General features: G+C 34.9%; 1 protein-coding gene across 2 annotated transcripts; it reads right to left on the reverse strand.

The window, feature by feature from the left end:
• On the reverse strand, nt 7,307–14,554 carry LOC109345155. 2 transcript variants are annotated; one of them, XM_019583978.1, is made up of 9 exons: nt 14,376–14,554; nt 13,463–13,549; nt 12,870–12,959; nt 12,657–12,743; nt 12,376–12,570; nt 9,283–11,349; nt 8,520–8,666; nt 7,769–8,124; nt 7,307–7,485 (listed from the first exon to the last, which is right to left on the reverse strand). In XM_019583978.1, the coding sequence occupies exons 1-9, from the start codon at nt 14,430–14,432 to the stop codon at nt 7,365–7,367; spliced, it is 3,207 nt and encodes a 1,068-aa protein (XP_019439523.1). In that variant the 5' UTR covers nt 14,433–14,554; the 3' UTR covers nt 7,307–7,364. The 2 variants fall into 2 exon arrangements, with proteins under 2 accessions (XP_019439523.1, XP_019439521.1); XM_019583976.1 differs by having other exon boundaries at nt 7,769–8,139.

The following is an 18,281-nucleotide window of genomic DNA, read 5'->3' on the forward strand; positions in this document are numbered from 1 at the left end:
ACAACTAACTATTCATCACTTTTATATATTAGAATACCATTTAACCGATGTTGGAATTTATTCCACAAAATCGATATGGTATTCAAAGGTACTTAATAATTATGTAATAGGTAATTGCTTCGATACCATTGTACCGGCATTAGAATTTATTCTAACAAAGTCGAGATGGGGCAAAGAATGAATGACTTATTTACATGATTATTAAAGAAGTGAGTTGTAACTGGAATATTCTTGAAACCATTATACCGGCGTTAGAATTTATTCTAACAAAGCCGAGATAACGAACAAATAATAAAACCAAGTTCTCTGACTTACAAAAAGAACATAACGAAAATGAGAGTATTAATCTTTCAACAAATTGACACTGCTGTCAGGACGATTTGTTGAGAGGAGAAAACTCCCAACTAAAATAAACACTGAACAACGCTTTCAACAGGTCCCCAAGTCATTTGCATTAACTAATCCATGAATGAATTTCCTACTTTAATATCCCATCGTTAGAAAGGAGAGATTATGTGTTTAAAGTCTTAAGGGAGATTATACATAATGACTTGGAAGACCAAAGAACCGACATGTTCTACTATGGACATGCATTTGGATACAATGATAAAGGAGAACATGGAGTTGGTGGATACATGATGAAAGATGACATAAAGTTCATTAACCATATTCTCTATGAATATATTAAAGTATGCTCCCGCTCTAGTTTTATCTATATTCTTCTTGATGATTTGACTTAAAAGATCTTGGCTACATGTGATGATAGTGTTCATCATCTTTAGTATATAGTTTGTATCTTTAAGTATAAAGCCTCTCACCATATTAAAGTCTATATATTATTAAAGAATTTTTCCTACGATATCATCTTAAATTAAGCAACCTAGTTCATAACTCAATCAATAATTATTCGGTATCATAATTGTTTTAATTTTGTTTCAAAAGAATTTTAATTAAATATCACTTTGGTTTTTGGAACCAAATTAGGAGAACACTTAATATAAAAAGAATAAAATATAAATAGTAGATTCTCACAAAAGTTGTATACAAATAATCAGTATATAGCATCAACTATGGTTACTTTAGTAAAAAACGCTCTGCTAGTGCAAAATAGATAGATGGAGGTGGAAGATGATTTTAGCAATGGTGGTGGTACTAAGGCTGAAAAATCACCGGAGGGGGCAACCCAGAAGGCATCGTTTAAGGAAAAGGTTCTTGGGGCGTCATCGTTGTGAACCTGCTGCAGAAGGGTCTTATGACTTTGGAACTGGTTGATTGAAACAGGTTGTTTCCCAGATTCGAGATTGATCCTGAGGCTTATAGCAAAATATGCAAGCCTTGGGAAGATTGTCTAGTAGTCAAGCTTCTGGGAAAGAATATCAGGTATGGAGCATTATGTGCTAAACTTCAAAGACTTGGGCAACCTACAGGAGGCTATGAAATTCGAGATGTGAAATTTGATATACAAGAAGATAAGGCGAAAGTTATGTCAAGAGCACCTTGGCTCATATATGGTCACTATCTATTAGTTAAGCCATGGACACCGGATTTTGTAGCAGCAAACTCACAGATAAGCACAACTTTGGTTTGGATTCGTATTCCTGGCCTGGGGTTTCAATTTTACGATGAAAGCGTTTTATTAACCTTGGCCTGGTAAGGTTACCCATAAATGTCGACATGAACACGGTGGACATGCGACGAGGGAGATTTGCCCGTGTATGTGTTGAAATTGACTTAAATAAACATGTGGTCGACAAGTTATGTCTTAGAGGAACATGGTATAACATTGAATATGAAGGTCTCCACAATTTGTGTTCTTCTTGTGGTTGTATGGGCATATTGCTTGTAACTGCTCTAAGCCTATTGTTCAATCTCCAAACACACACCATGTCACAATACATGATCAAGAGGTGGCAGCTACTGCAGATCAGGAGAAGGAAGGATTGATGAAATCCCATGATGTGGTTGATGGGGAGCGTAACAGCCCCGAGAATCATGATGCGAAAATTAGCAGTGGTGGAGAGATTTTAGAAGATCCTCAACAGACCCTTAAATGTCCAGATGCAGCGCATGGGCAATGGTTAGTTATGGATAGAAGAAAAAAAAAGACAAATATGAAAAGACAATTATCTACAATTAATACTCAGAAAATAATGGAGAAAAATAAGGATGCTTCATGTGGAAATAAAGTAAAACCACAGGTTACTAATCTGGAAAGTTGGAAGCTAGCAATGAATACTAACATGCAATTTAGTGCAGGCATTGATGATGGCTCCCATGACTCTAGCTTGCCTATGTCAAATGAAAAAAAAAGATTCAGAGAGGATGTTACTAAAAAAGGTATCATGGGGCCCTTGATTACTCCACGTGTGGAGACAAAAGATACCCAAAAAACCATGCAAACTAGGGATGGTCCTCGTGGAAAAATGATGACAAGGGAACCTGAAGGTGATGTGGCTAGTAAAATGGGTGATGGTAGTGTATCTCCAACTCAACTCACTACCATAGGAGGTTATCGTTATACCCAACATTCAGATGCGATTGGTGTGGGCACAAATTCTGTGTTCTTTGGGAAGCAAGGACATCCTCTTGATCCTGGAGAAGGGGCTTGGTCTATAACTAAGCCAAATACTTCTATCTAATGGGGTATTTGTGCTGCTTGCTGCTCAATTTTATATTGTTTATGGATTGTAAATCTTTTAATATAATTGTGTGGAATATTACCGGTGGAGCTGGAGCTAGGGGAGGCGGAGAGTCCGGGAACTTATCAGGACTTTCCAACCTTCTATATTTGCTGTTTTTGAGACTCATTGTCGTTTTGATATGGTAGCTCTATTCTGGCAGCAAATGGGGTTTGAAATCTATGGTGAAGCTATGGCTAGAGGTCATAGTGGTGGTATTTGGTTACTAATACCTCAAACACGAGATTTCCATATACAAGTCAAGAAGAATCATGCTCAGTCTGTCACTGTAGAAATACTTCACAACAATTAAGCGCTGGGTGTATTCGACAGTGTATGCTAGTCCTAATCCTTCCAGGCGTGAAGAGCTTTGGACTCATTTAACTAATTTAAGGAGTCGTATTCAGTATCCTTGGTTAGATGTTGAAGATTTTAATGAGGTTTTCTCTTCTTCAGATATTTGGTGTGGTGATCTTTATTTTGCTTGTGCTCAACATATGCTAAGCATGATGGATAATTGTGAGTTTATTGATCTGGGAGCCACTAGTCCTATTTTTACGTGGGAAAAAAAGCAAAATGAAAGGCGTGTTCAAGCAAAGCGTCTTGATAGAGCTCTGGGTGATGTGGCTTGGAGGCATTTGTATCCGGAAGCTTATGTTGAAAATTTATAAAGTGTTTACTCAGACCATTCCCCGCTTTTGATCAGATGTGAAGTTTGTTCAGGTGAGAGACAGGTATGCCCGTTTCGTTTTTTAGCTGCTTGGGCAACTCACCCTTCCTTTGAGAAATTGGTGAAGGATTCCTGGAATGATAATCTTGGATCCCTTCCTGGTAAGCTTGATAATGTGAAAAAGGCTTCTTTGCTATTCAATAAACAAACATTTGGCAACATTCATCATAGGAAAATCAGGGTTGAGAGGCGGCTGCAAGGGGTACAACATGATCTTGATTGGAGGAACACTAAGTCTTTGATCAAGCTTGAAAAAGAGCTTCGTGAGGAATACGAGCAAATTCTTTTACTGGAGGAGCTATTGTGGTTTCAAAAATCCCATGAAAAATGGGTTCATTTTGGAGATAAATTCCATAGCATGTATGTGAATAATGAGGTTTGGTGTATTGAGGCTGCCACTTTGAAGAGAAAAGCACAAGAATTCTTTCAAAATTTGTTTTCAATAGATTGTCAGGTCTCTCCAAATTATTTCTTGGAGAATCGTCCTCCCTCTATCCCAGTGGACAAAGGGAGCATCTTGTTATGCATGTTACTCTTGAGGAGGTTCGTTCAACAGTAATGGTTATGCACTCTTTCAAAGCTCATGGTGCAGATGGTTTTCATGCCTTCTTCTATAAGCAATATTGGCATATTTTTGGGAGAGATCTTCATCACATGGTATCTGCGGATTTCAGGGATGGTAAGGCTAATCCAACCCTTCTTGAAACTCTTATTGTCCTCATTCCTAAAATGGAAAATCCCCTCCATTTTAAGGATTTGAGACCTATTAGCCTATGTAATATGGCCTATAAGGTGATCACTAAAGTCTTGGTGAATATGTTTAAACGTGTAGTGAATGATTTAGTTGGTCCTCTTCAAGGTAGTTTCATCCCTGGTCGAGCTACCAAGGACAATATTATATTAGCTCGGGAGATTATGCATACTCTTCATAACCATAAAAGAGGTGGTGGATTAGTTGCTTTGAAAATTGATTTAGAAAAGGCCCACGATAGAGTAAGCTGGGTTTTTTGAGGATCACTCTTTCTGATTTTGGTTTTCCTACTGCTATTATTGATCTCATTATGTGGGGAGTCTAATCGGCTAGTATCTCTGTGTTGTGGAATGGGTCGAAATTGCCTTCATTTAGTCCTAAGAGGGGACTTAGACAAGGGGACCCTCTATCTCCTTATCTATTTGTTCTCTGTATGGAACGACTTGCAATCCAGATTCAAAAGTTGGTGAATGGTGGAGCTTGACATCTTGTTCGTATCACTAAGAAGGTTATTGGGATCTCACATCTCTTCTTTGTTGATGATGTTCTTCTTTTTTGTCAAGCAAAGAAAGACCAGATGTAGTTAATTTCCAAAACTTTGAATGATTTTTGCATTGTTTCAGCAATGAAAGTTAATCTTGAGAAGTCTAGGATGCTTTGCTCAAAAAATATTGATCACTCTAGACAGCAGGAATTTTCAAATATTCTTGGCATCAATGTAGTTGCTAACTTGGGTTCGCCTCTTTTGAAGGGCCGTGTGACTAGGAACAATTTTACACATGTCATTGATAAAATATCTTCTCGTTTAGCTTCTTGAAAAAACAAGTTATTGAATAAGGCTGACAGGTTATGTTTAGCGAAGTCTGTTTTAACCTCCCTCCCTGTGTATACCATGCAGTCTCTTTGGCTTCGAGATTCAGTTTGTGATCATGTTGATAAGTTGATTCGTAACTGTATTTGGGCTAAAGGAGGCTAATCACGAAGCTGGAATTTAGTTGCTTGGAATGATGTTACTCTTCCAAAAAAGGAGGGCGGCCTGGGTCTTCGTCGTTTCAACAAAATTGCCATGCTTGGGAAACTGGTAGACAATTTCCTTCATGATAAGGATACATTTTAGGTTAGAGTGCTATCTCAAAAATACGTTCCTGGAAACTTGATTACTGCAGGGGTTATAAAGTAGGGGACTCTTATGTTTGGAAGGGAATCACTAGAGCTAAAGAAAGTATTTGTCAGGGGTATAGTACTGAGTTGGGTTCATGCCAATCTTCTATGTGGTATGATGACTGGCTAGGAACATGAAGACTTTGTCATAAGGTCCCCTACGTCCATATTTCTGACACTTCTTTAAAAGTGGCGAATTTATGGGACAATGTGAACTGAAATCTGGATCGTTTATATACTAATTTGTCTCCTGATTCACGGCAGATGATTGAGGATATTCCTGTGCCTTTGATGCCTATGAGGGAGGATTGTTTGAGGTGGGCAGGAACTAATAATACGCCCCAAAAAAGGTGAGGTTTTTTCTTTGGCTTCTTGGTAGAGATGCTTTACCAACGAACCACAAGAGATTCAGATGTCATCTTGCAGCTGGTGCAATATGCACTAGGTGTAGTGCTAATGTAGAAGATATTGATCATCTATTTCGTCTTTGTCCGCTGTCCAAAGTAATTTGGAACAGTTTTCCAAGTCTTCCTCCTCTTGCACAGTATGTTCCTTTCCATCGGTGGTTCTGTAATTTATTCAAGCAGCGGCATATATAACTAATTGTTGCAATTCTTTGGTGGCAATGGAAAGCTAGGAATGAGTTTATTTTTAGTGGGGCCTCTTGGCCTATTAATTATATCCTTCATCAAATTTTACATGATGTTACAACTTGGAAGGGTGTGTCGAAGAATTCAGAAACCATTATTCCAAACTCTCGCTTATCTACAAATTCAGCAATGGTTACAAGTGCTCATATGGATCAACAGCATCATGGTATAGATTTTGTGAGGTTATGTATTGATGGGAGCTACTCTTCTAGCAGGAGATGTATGGGTTATGGAGGTGCGGTTTTGGACAAAAATGGGATATGGATATGTGGCTTCTCTAGAAGTTCTGTTTATAGAAATGCTTTCCGTGCGGAGTTACTTGCTTTCCACCTTCCTTTGTTATTCCTTTTCTTTGTTCTGCTGTTCTTTTGTAGCTTGTTTGTTATTTTCCTCATGTAACCAAAAAAATAATCAATATATATTGACGGGTGGGGTTTACTCTCAGAAGATTGCCTTGCATAGGAGACAAATCCTAAAAAATGTAAGTTATCTTATACACCAACGCTCAAAAAGCAATATATATTTGAATATCTATATATTCTTAGTATAAAAATTTATATATACTTATTATATCATTTATTTGTATTACTTTTTTAAAAAGTTAATAATAATTAAATATGAATGGTGGATAATGAAATATGAAGTGTAGAAAAATCTATTACACCCTCTAATTATTTTTACTTTTAACTCAGTTCCATAATATATATTTATATTTAAAATAGATCTTTTAATTTACTTTTGTTTCAAATTGTTACTGCCAAGTTATTTTTTGATTCATTTCATAGCTTAAGAAGGGATAACATTACTCACATTGCGATGAGAATCAAGTGATTTTTTTTTCATGTAGGCAATCATTATTTTATTTTATTCTCTTAAATCATTAAAAAATATAGCAGTATATTTTTATAAATACTGTTTGTGGGTGTCATTTGTTCTATACCAGTACTGTGAATATTGAAGTGGCATGGTTTAATTGTGATGGAAAAGTCTTACAAAATCATCCTACAATTCTTTTAATGTAACAAGAAATGGCTTATATTATTTATAAACCGATCACCAATAAACAAAATACCATTTTGTAATCATTTTTTTATGGTATAGGAAATTTTGTAGGCTGATTTTATAAGAAAATGTACATCATTTTTCTTATATTGTAGAAATAAAATAGACTAGTTTTACTAGAATAACCTTTAAAACAAAACCAAGAGACACTGTTATTGGTGTCTGTACACAAGATGGAATGCCCCAACACACTCATGAGCAAAGGATGCTTAGATACAAGAATACTTCCTATTTCTTGAGATAAACTTCTAATCTAGAACCTGAAGCAAACATATCACCACCAACCAATAACTACAGAGAAAACTACTAAAAATGAATGGCAAATAAAAAAATCAGCCTTTCAGCTGAATTTGTCTAGTGTTTGTATATCTTTCAATATCATACTTATGGTATACTGTAGCTTGATTCTCTTCCCACCATCTTTCAGCTTCCTTCTCCGAGAATCGTTTCCGGCTGCAAAACACACATGCCATGGAAATTCAGACATATACTATGTAAGGCACTAGTGTAAGTGTGCAGACATAAGTGAAGCAGTAACATTTAAATTGCCTATTGTTACTTAGAGCACAACTTTACCCTTAGATTGCCTATTAGGTAAAAACTTGGTCCCATTTTAATATTTTCCTTAATGGTCCAAATTAGCCCATAGTAGAGTTTGTGAGGAAATTTTTTATAATTTATGCAAGTTTCATTACTATATTATTTTGGCTAAACACAAGCTTAAAATAGAAATTACCTAAATCTCACTCGCTTAAGACCTTTTCTCCGACTTGATAAGGTTGTTAATGTGATGTAAACACCAGGCTCATACTGTTCTACCCATTCAGCCTTCAAGCCGTCGGCGCTGCTTTCTTGTGGTTCTGCGCTATTGAAGTTAGAGTTCTCCGATAATTTATCATTTTTTAGGAGCATGTTTCTCTCAAATTTGGATTTTAATGTATCAGAAAATACTATAGGGGAATTAGATAGACTGTCAATGTTGCCAACTTTTGGACTCTTGATATCTGTTTGTATGTGTGCCAAAGTAGGTGGACATTCATGTATAACTCTTTCTTCTTGTACACCATTGTCTTTTTCTGACAATGTATGAAGCTGCAATAATGGTAGCTATATCAATTACTGTGCACAAGGAATGTGATGAGGCCAAATTATAAGTTATCATTGAAGTAACATCTAATATCGCAGAAATATCACACATATTTTTCGTCGAAATGATTCAAATAGAGGAAAACCTTTGATCCAACCATGCTAGAATTTTATTTTATTTTATTTACTATGAGTCCTATTTCAGAAAGATGAAGACTTCTGAAGCAACAATCTCACATGCTACCATTTTGATAAGTAATACAACAAATTTAACATTATAACTTTTTTGTAATCTCTTCGTCTACCTTATGCTTAGCATTCAAATCAAACTATCAAGGTCGTTGAAAATTCTGGCGTTCTAACTTAAACCTAAATAATTACAATAAGAATAATAAACTTACCCTTAATGCTAAAGCTTTTATGACCTCTTTTGCTGCCTTGCTCTGGGCAGCTTCCTCCTTAGCCACAAGCCAGCTCTCCTCAACTTTTTGTTGATACTCTTGTATTTTTTGGTTTTTGAGCTCACATTTCTCTTCAAGTCTCCTAGCCTATATGAAATAGTAGCATGTTGAAGTGAACACACTCAATAGAGATCGCATGTGATTCGAACTACCAAATAAACTTCAATTTATAAATTGCTAACAAAGGGCTAAAATGTGACTACATTTAATCCCAAAGGAAACTTGGACACTGAATACAGCTTGTTAAAATGGAAAGAATTTGAATTTTAGTTGTCCTTTTTAAATGAAACTTTAGAACAACATATGGCTTAAAAGAAAAATAAAACCTGTAGTGAGAGGGAAAGAAAGGCATCAAAGATATGGTCCAATAGCTTGGAGGTGAAACTAAAGTCATTATTAATGTTGAAATGAAATTTACGATTTTTTAAACTACTGTGGAGTTATGATTGTCAGCTTGTCATTATTCAATATGGTTGTATACGGATAGATGATAGATAGACAGAATAGCTACTTGTGGTTCAAAATAAGATAATGATTTTTCCTGTACTTGTTAGTGAGTTATACTTGTTCGTTGAGTTATAAAGGAATTTTCATAAAAATTTCATTTTCACAGTTTTTACATGTGTATACAGCATTGCAACATATATTTTTTAAATTTTAAAACTAGAAGGAATTTAAGGGTGCCAATAAATGGAGTCATTACCTCAGTTCTCAGCCTCTGAACTTCTTCTATGAGCATCTTATCAGACTTTGTTGTATATGTCTCAGCAACAGGGAGGTTGCATACTGCAGATTCTATATTCAATGGTGAAACAGTAGCTGATTTATGTTTCCATGAAGAAACATGCATAGCTGAATTTTTTGCACAATTGACGTTGAATAAGTCCGGACATGGAACCTGCCCCCATCGTGACACTCCATTAAATGTCGAAGAACTATCTTCCAAGTGCTGCTGGCTTTCTTGTTGGTTTTTCCAGTCCTTCCGTCCACTCGGCATGCTTTTCCTGTAACATGATTGACTGAGAGATAACAATGGACCCTGCGTCACGGTTGTTTCTCCCCTATCCTCAGTCAGATAGGGAATTTTGTTTTGATGCTTCAGCACCTGCTGAGTGTTATGACTTCTGGACTTTGATGCCATTCCAGAATAAGCACTTCCTTGTTGTTTATCGAAGCACTGATCACAAACCCGGAAAGCCTTGCTGTTACTTGGGGCTAGAGATGCATTTATAGCCTTTTTACTACTACAAGCATGGCAAAACAGAAGTCCACAATTGTAACAGTTATGCTTCTTCCTTGTGAACCCAAACGGCAACCGACAACCACTACAAGCTGACTGATCACTGATAGAAATAGGTTTGTGTAAACAGATTGCAGCTGTGAAGCTTGGGCCACAAGTTATTGTATCTACATGCCTGTCTCTTAGAGTTTCAACAAAAGAAGGTGTATTCCTGTCTTCGGTATCGCCTAGCCCGAGTTGACCATTTTGACCCTTGCCCCATGTATAGACACTCCCGGCAGAAGTCAAAACAGAAACATGATATGAACCGCATGATATCACTTTAACAAACTCCTGTTTAAGCAGTCCTTCAACCATAATTGCTTTGTCCCTAGCATGTGGATTTCCCAGCTGTCCGTATTTTGTACTTCCCATTGCAAAAACTTTGCCCATAGTAGTAAGTGCAACAGTAAACATTCTTCCACAAGACACTTGAACAAAATCATAGTCAACAAGTTGTGAAGCACATGTTGGTATAAGCTTTCTTCCATTATCAGCGTGACCGAGCCTCCCATAATCTCCATCACCCCATGTAAACAGTTTACCACTTGCAGTATTATACCTAAAACGGTCAGCAATGACTTCAACAATAGCTACTGTATGCCATGATCCACAAGCAACAGACTTCACCCTTACACCACTTAGAGACTCGACTTCTTTAGGCTGAGAAAAGCTCCTAAGATTGCCATGGCCAAGAACTCCAAATGTACCTTCTCCGTATGTAAATAACCGCCCACAGCTAGAGACAATTGCAGTATGCCATTCCCCACAAGCAATACTTGAAATACTAATACCATCTAAAGGACCAGAAAGTTTATGGGGTATCCACTGACTTTTAGTTCTCCATTCATCACCCGAATCTGCGTTACAAGCATCATTCCCCCACGTATATACTTCACCGGAATCTGTCAAAGCACATGTATGATACTCGCCACAGGCAACATGTTTTACATGCATACCGTTCAGAGAATCAACTAGTTTCGGAGAGCAAATGTCTATATCAATTTTTTGCCCCAGCCTTCCCCACTTCCCTTGACCCCAGCAAAAAACTTCACCTTGTTTTGTAACCAAGGCAGCATGGTTACTTCCTAGAGCTATATTTTGTACATCTAACATCATAGTGGATTCGAGTAACTTCGGCACTAAAGAATAAATCCCATGCTGATTGACAAACCTTTCATTCACAATCCCTAAACGACCTCCAATACCTCCACCCCATACCATCACATCCCTTAATACATCGCTATTTCGCATACGCGGGGAGGCAGGAGGCATCAGAGACCTATAGGACAAAATTTTCTTGTACTCCCTGTCAAGATGCAGTGGTTCAACCTTACTGAGAATACCAGCATCTATATATGACGAACTTGGGACTGAATTATCTATTACTCCTTGAGTTCTGGAATAAACGTTTTCAGATGTATATGATAAACCATCAGAAAAGCACCTTTCTGAAAGTGACAAAGTAGGACTTGCACATACGCTATGTACCTTCAAAATTATAATAAAACATAAAAGTCACATTATATTTCTAAGACAATTTTTTGGAAAAGAACCACATTATATTTCAAAATTCACACTCATGTATAGCTACATATATCCAGGGGTAGATCTACATTGATCATAGTGGGGCATGTGCCCCCACAAGAATTACAAGAAAAATAATACTATGTACACTTTTCCCGGTATTATATGCTCATAGCTATTTGTGTGTTTGCTTTTAGAGTTACTTTGAAACAAATGGTGATAAGTACAAGAGCTTTCTCTCGTATGAGTATTATAAAAAATCGGATGCGAAATTATTTGAGAGGTGAGTTGTTGAATGATTATTTGGTGACTCATATGAAGAGAGATGTGTTTTATAGTACGGAAAATAAAAAATAAATCATGTAACATTTTGAAATTTCATCATTGTGGTGCAATACTATTATCACAAAGAGTTATATACCAATAAGGGGTTGATCTAATAGTTTAAAGCCCCGCTAGATTCCCAAGATGACCAAAAAGGCAAAGGTTCGATTCCTGAGAACAATACTTGTTGGTAGTACCCAAAAAATGGTTACATATAGTTTACAAGCGTAAGGATTGAATATCCCATGTACTCACAATAGTAACTAATATGTTCATTTATAAAAATGATATATTTTTAATGCAATAAATTATGTATATGTTGCCCCTGTAACTTAAAATTCCTAGATCCGCCACTACATGTATCCATTTTCTTGCTTCTCTTTTCCTTCATATGCATAGACATAGAATCTATTGAAATTATACTTGTTAATGTGAACATAGTTTCTTCAGTAAGATAGAGCACATCTCTTTTGAAGCTGAATGATATGAAATGAGCTACATCAAAAAATGCAGAGCATTATTTCTTTTTCTTGTCACATTTATTATCATATTCATAACATTTAGCAACAAACTTTGAAGTTTCCGTTCCTTGTTCATCATCACTTTCTAGTATATAAGCCCAACAGTCATTATATATAAAGTATCAACATAGAAGATGTATGAAACCTGTGTTAGTTGAGAAGATTCATCCAGAAGGCCAAGATTTTTCTTTCTTCGGAAGATTCCAGCTGGACTACTAACACAACTCTGCACTCCTTTGCAGCTTCTTAAACCGCTAAACGGCCTAGGATGCTCGCACGTAGGAATCACGGCTTTCAAGCCAACAAACCACAAAGCAGCCTGTGCTTTGTCCTTGCATATCTATAATTAAAATAAATAAATCATTCCAACTAAGGATATAGAAAAACAACTGCAGTTATATGTGTTGTTAAAATGACGAATATTACCAGATCAAGAGATCGTCCACCATTAGCATAGATTAGTGAAAATGAAAGATCATCCTTTCCAGGTTCCTCATGCCCATGCGACCTTATCTGAAAATGGTAAACCATTTATTAGAAGACTTAACATTTTTTTTAATCTTTTCATTTCTTTTTCGAACCTTCAGATTCATGTGGATAGTACATCAAGCAAGATCTCAATGATGTTTGTTTACATACATTTCCCTGCCTTTGAATAATTTCAGTAACTGCACTCAATCGCAAATGCTTTTCGTCCTGCCCGGAGTACCATATCAAATTCCTTTCATCCTAGAATGAGGGGGAAAGACATAATTTAATAACTTATATCATAATGTATGAAGGAGAATAAATAAATGAAATTTCATACCCAAGAATGATTGTCATTCATGAAACTATACATTTTTATGGGACAAACTGAATTTAAAGATAGCATAGTGGATATAGCACTTAACAGTTAATAGCAGAAGAAGAACAACAACAAATCTAATTAACTTGTGTACATTAGAAGCAGCATTTACTTTTTCTACAGCAATTGATGCTACAACATAAAATTTCCAAATATAAATAACTAGCCTTAGTTCTTCAAATAACAACTCAATTAGAAGCTTATTTGAGAGAACAGTAAGGAATGAACATCATTCAAAAGCCAAAGACAAGGAAAACTATATTTTGGAACATTCACAAATCTGGATCTTCCAACTTTGATATTCACATAACAAATCTGGAGAACAAAATGCAATAAGATATCACATGAAAAACTTCAAATATTTTACAATCTCATATATACTTACCGGAGAAAGTCTGAACGGGCAGAGCTTCGGCTTTCCTCGGCGACCACATTTAAGTAAGTATGCACCTTTCTTTATAGATACAATTGCCTGAAAATAACACAAATCACTTCTTCAGTTTTGGGAAAGGAATCTTAAATGGCATTTGCAAGAGTGCTGATTCCACGATTTGAACATATGCTTCCATGTCACATGGCAATAACTACAACTGTTATGCCAAGGCTACCTTTCGAAATTCCTAAGGTATAAGAAAATTACTCCAAACCAAAATATGATGCATTTGCATTTCATCCGAATTATTGTTCGAACTAAAATGGGAGGGTTGTTATGTAAGAACCAAACTGACACCTGGTCCTTCTTATGCTTACTTGTTTTTTGAGAAAAAATAACTTGGAAGAGAAAATTACCCATTTTCTCCCTCCTTTGACAAAGAGAATACAACAATTAAATATCACTGCCACTAAATGAAATGCATTATGAGGAGCAATGTATTGAAAAATCTCAAAATAAAAACAGTAATAAAAATCACTGTTCCAAAAGGAAAGACAAATATCCGGAAAATAAATGAATAATTCAGAAGACAAATAATTCTGAATTTTTAACAGAAACCAGCAGTAATTCCCTTCCAAGTTCCAAATTTTGGACACCCATTATAGTTTTATGCATGTTGTAGAGAAAAATATATAACAATCACGGGGCCAGACAACTAAAAATCATTTTTTTAAAGGGTTTCGTTTCAGAACCAAAACAAATTGAAATTTTGGAAACATGTGAAAAGAAATGGTGAGAGAACACGTGAACACTATTATAAACATTATAACCATAATTTTGAAATGGTATAAAACGAGGCAGTGTAGAAAGAACAGAATTGGTATAAACATACAAACAAATATAAAATATAGCAACAAAAAAAGACCTGTTCAGCAGTTCTGTCAAATGTAAGTGGTGCTAAAGAGTCTTCCCCCATTGTCATGTAGTGGTTTTCAATTCATTTGATGGAAACAAGAGAAGAAAATAATGGCAGACAAATGAAGCAGAAGGTTGGAAGAACCTTATCATTAAAAACAAAATGATTGATGAGAGGTAAGAAAGAATGCAGAAGAAGATGCTTTTCACTCATGCTCTAAGAATAATAATTCACACACTCTTTCTCTCTCTCTTGCTGAACTGTCTGAATGAACAGAACAACATAAGAAAACATGTTTCATAAGATAGAGTATGAAGGAGAAGGTTTCAGTTCCTTTTATGGGTTACCCACTTTGTTTATTATGAATCTGTTTTCTTCTTCTATTCATTCACTGTCTGAGTGTGTTTGTTCACTTCGTGCGTTGTGCTTTTGCAGAGAGAGAGAGAGAGAGAGAGAGAGAGAGAGAAGGGTGTAATAAATTTCAGGACTTGAAATCATATGCACGTGTACACCATGCTCTTATTGTCCTTTCCCCTCTCATTGCCATTTTATTTGCACTTGCTTTGCTTGGATATCATCAAATTATGATTTTTTAAGCATAATAAAGTCAAATTGATTATTTCCAAAAATATATGAGATATTTGTTCCTAAAAAACGTAAAATACATTTCCAAAATTCTCAAACGGTTCAGCAAATAAGGAATTATTTTTTTCATACCATTAAGTATTAACAGCATCCAGTGAGAATTATATTTTTTTTTTAATATGTAGATACTTCTCCCAATACTTATTAATTTTAGAAATCTTGAACTTTTAAATTTAGTGAAAGCTTGCATTACTATATTAACCCATTTTTAGTAAATAAGTTAATTATTTGAAAGAATGATAGCATATTCTTATACATTACAAAAAATGATATATATTACTTGTAAATTAATAATTAATAGATAAAATATTATTTGTTAACTAAATATTTTCTTATAGTATGGAAGGATTTTTTTGAAAATCCCTAAATTTTATCTTTAACTTAGATTTTGTTTAAAATTTTAGAAAACTATTTTGAAGGAATTCTTTTTTTCAATGGCTAAATGTATCACTCAGTCTTTGTTTATTTGAAACCAAGTTGCTTGTGTCAGTGACTAGAATAAAAGCTATTCAAATTTAAGGGTAAATAAAATAGAGAAAAATATGTGTGACTGTCACTTCATCATCTATTATTGATATTTAATTATTATTATATTTTTAGAGAAAATAACTCAAATAAATTATAGATGATATAGTGACTGATTATAATTTTTTATATTGACTATACATAAATATTACTCTCTAAAAAATAATGTTTCCATAATATTTTTGTAAAGACTTAAAACTATTTTTATGAGGTAATTTTGTTGAAGTTTGGGCCATCCACAACATTGTGGATTTAACTCTTACAACTAAAAAGATGTATTTAGAGATGACTCACATCCACACGGTTAGAAAAAAACTCCAACATTAATATTGTAAGAAAATCAAAATGATAAAACATTTAAGAGAGATTACTTTTTTTTCACACTATCGCCATATAATCTTCATTTATCATGTTATGAAAATTGATTTGTGCCTGGTTCAACCGATAAATTAGTTTTAATATCAACATGATATAATAATTATATTAGCCATGTAATTATATTTGTCACATCAGTTGATTTTCAATTGAATCGTACTGGTCATAGTGATCGATTTCATTTAATTTAATAAATATTTTTACCAAAATATTGGTATGGAGGATCAAATAAACAACTACTACATTTTTAATACATCTAAAACATGGTCTATCATTTATATTTTTTAATAAGTGTTATAAATAAAAGTAGTTATTGTCTTTTTTGTTGATTTTTCAACATCAATATTAGTATAAAATATATCTATATCTAACTTTACATGTATACACTTTAATTAATGAATCAGTTGAATCACTATACCAATACCTTGATCAGTTTGATGATCGATACGGTAATATTGTAATTTATGGCCAAAACCATTCATTCGTGTAAAAAAATTTACTTTGTTAATACATCATACTTTTCTTTTGTTAGTTAACAGGAGGATGAGTATGACATGAACCGATTGATGATGTTTTTACAATATAAAAGAACTCTGGTGCATATATAAATTAACTCAAAAACTTTTATATATATTAAACTCAAACATTAATACCATAATTATGCACAGGAGAAGAAGTTTCCATACTTTGGACCAAATCAATTTCCAGTTGTATTTCTCATAAAGGTGGGCTATTTGCTTACGGATCAAAGCGAAATTACAGGACCTTACTTCGTGATACAATCTGGAAAATAATTTAAATTTTGAATGTCAAGATGTACTATATGGTAAGAATTTTAAATGTCACTTAGTACTACCATGTGATGCAAAGCAGAACCGATTTAACCTTATTAGATGTCATTAATTCAGCACTGCTTTCATTCTTAACCTTAATAAATGTCATTATTTCAATCTTATAGGCTGGGTGAGCAGGACCCGACCCTACTCGTTCATCGGCACGGTCCGATCATGATTGAGTCTGAATAGTGCCGGGTCTGAGTGGGTCTAGAGCCGGGTTCAAAAAATAGACTCGGCCAATATTTAGGGTAGGGTAGAGACCAAACATGACCCGTCTCGTCTTGTCCCATGGTCACTCGCTTATCGTGTTTGTATGTGTTTCTATTCACATGTGTATAGAGTAATGATATCCTTTTGGTCGAAAATATCATTTATTCTTTAATTTTTCCATAATATATACATATTATAACATTTTATATATCAAATTACATAATCATAATAATAAATAATATTAAGAAGTGTTTATCTAAAATGAGTATGTATTATATTTAACTGGGTCTAGAGTCGGGTTTAAAGGCTGACCCAATCGCTATTTAAGGTCGGCTTAGCTTCGAGTTTAAGACCGAATCCGAGCTCAAAAAAGTGACCCGACCAATATTTAGGGCCGGGTAAAGACAAGCCTTAACCCCTCCCAACCCGGCCCATGCTCACCCCCTACTTATCTGTGTCTATTTCACAAAATTGAATTTTTCATTTTCTAGGACAAGAAAGTTTAACACTTTGCATTTATCAGATTGCTTAGTGTAAGTTTCATTAGCAGGCCAAATTAGTGTTCAAAACTTCAAATGGTGGACTATGATTTGATTTTATTATTGCAACTGATTAATAAGTAGTCACAGTACTTATTTTTTGTACTGCTTCTAATTTAGTACGGACGATGCTATGATGCACCAAAAGGTGAAGTGAATGGGGTAGCTTAGCATGATCTTCCATGGACAAATATTTGGAAGATCTGATATAGAGTGAGAAGGTAATTTGCCTGTAATAGTAAAAATGGAAATGGTTCATAGCTGAGGAACATATCTGCATCAGTAATTTCCATTTGCTTCCAAAGTTAGGTTCACTAAAAGTCATTAACTCTGGCAGCTTCTCTACCATGTAGGGCCCTTAGACAGTTCATCTTCATCTTTTTTACATTTTGTTAGGTTTTGAATTTTTTGATATAACTCTGAATAAGAAACTAATCATTTCCAGGGTTCTTTCAATGAGTATCGCTGTCAAAAATTGAATATTTGACATTTATGTTAGTTCGATATTTGAAATGTAGTGAAGCCTTACATTACTATATGTCTATATCGACTATATCAATGGTTTCACATTTGAATCTTGTGCATGTAGTCATTTCTTAATATCCATCCACAGAACAGTAAACGCCGGTGCTTCAACCAAAAGAGGGGCCTGCTTAACAACCCTAAATAAAAGGTGAGGGCTACACTTGTTAAGAATTTATTCTCAATTATTTCTATAATATCAACCTATATTCACCTCACAGATTCTCTTTACTAGCTTACATGTTTTCTTGATATTGACCCTT

Source organism: Lupinus angustifolius, chromosome LG04, assembly GCF_001865875.1.
Source record: "Lupinus angustifolius cultivar Tanjil chromosome LG04, LupAngTanjil_v1.0, whole genome shotgun sequence".
Classification (NCBI taxonomy): Eukaryota; Viridiplantae; Streptophyta; class Magnoliopsida; order Fabales; family Fabaceae; genus Lupinus; species Lupinus angustifolius.

Coding starts and splice junctions, on each gene's coding strand:
- LOC109345155 (XM_019583976.1), bottom strand. CDS start 14,432: ATGACAATGGGGGAAGACTCTTTAGCACCACTTACATTTGACAGAACT. Junction 12,571..12,656: donor GTGGACGATCTCTTGATCTG/GTAATATTCGTC, acceptor TTTTAATTATAG/ATATGCAAGGACAAAGCACA. Junction 8,667..9,282: donor TTCAGAGGCTGAGAACTGAG/GTAATGACTCCA, acceptor TATTTCATATAG/GCTAGGAGACTTGAAGAGAA.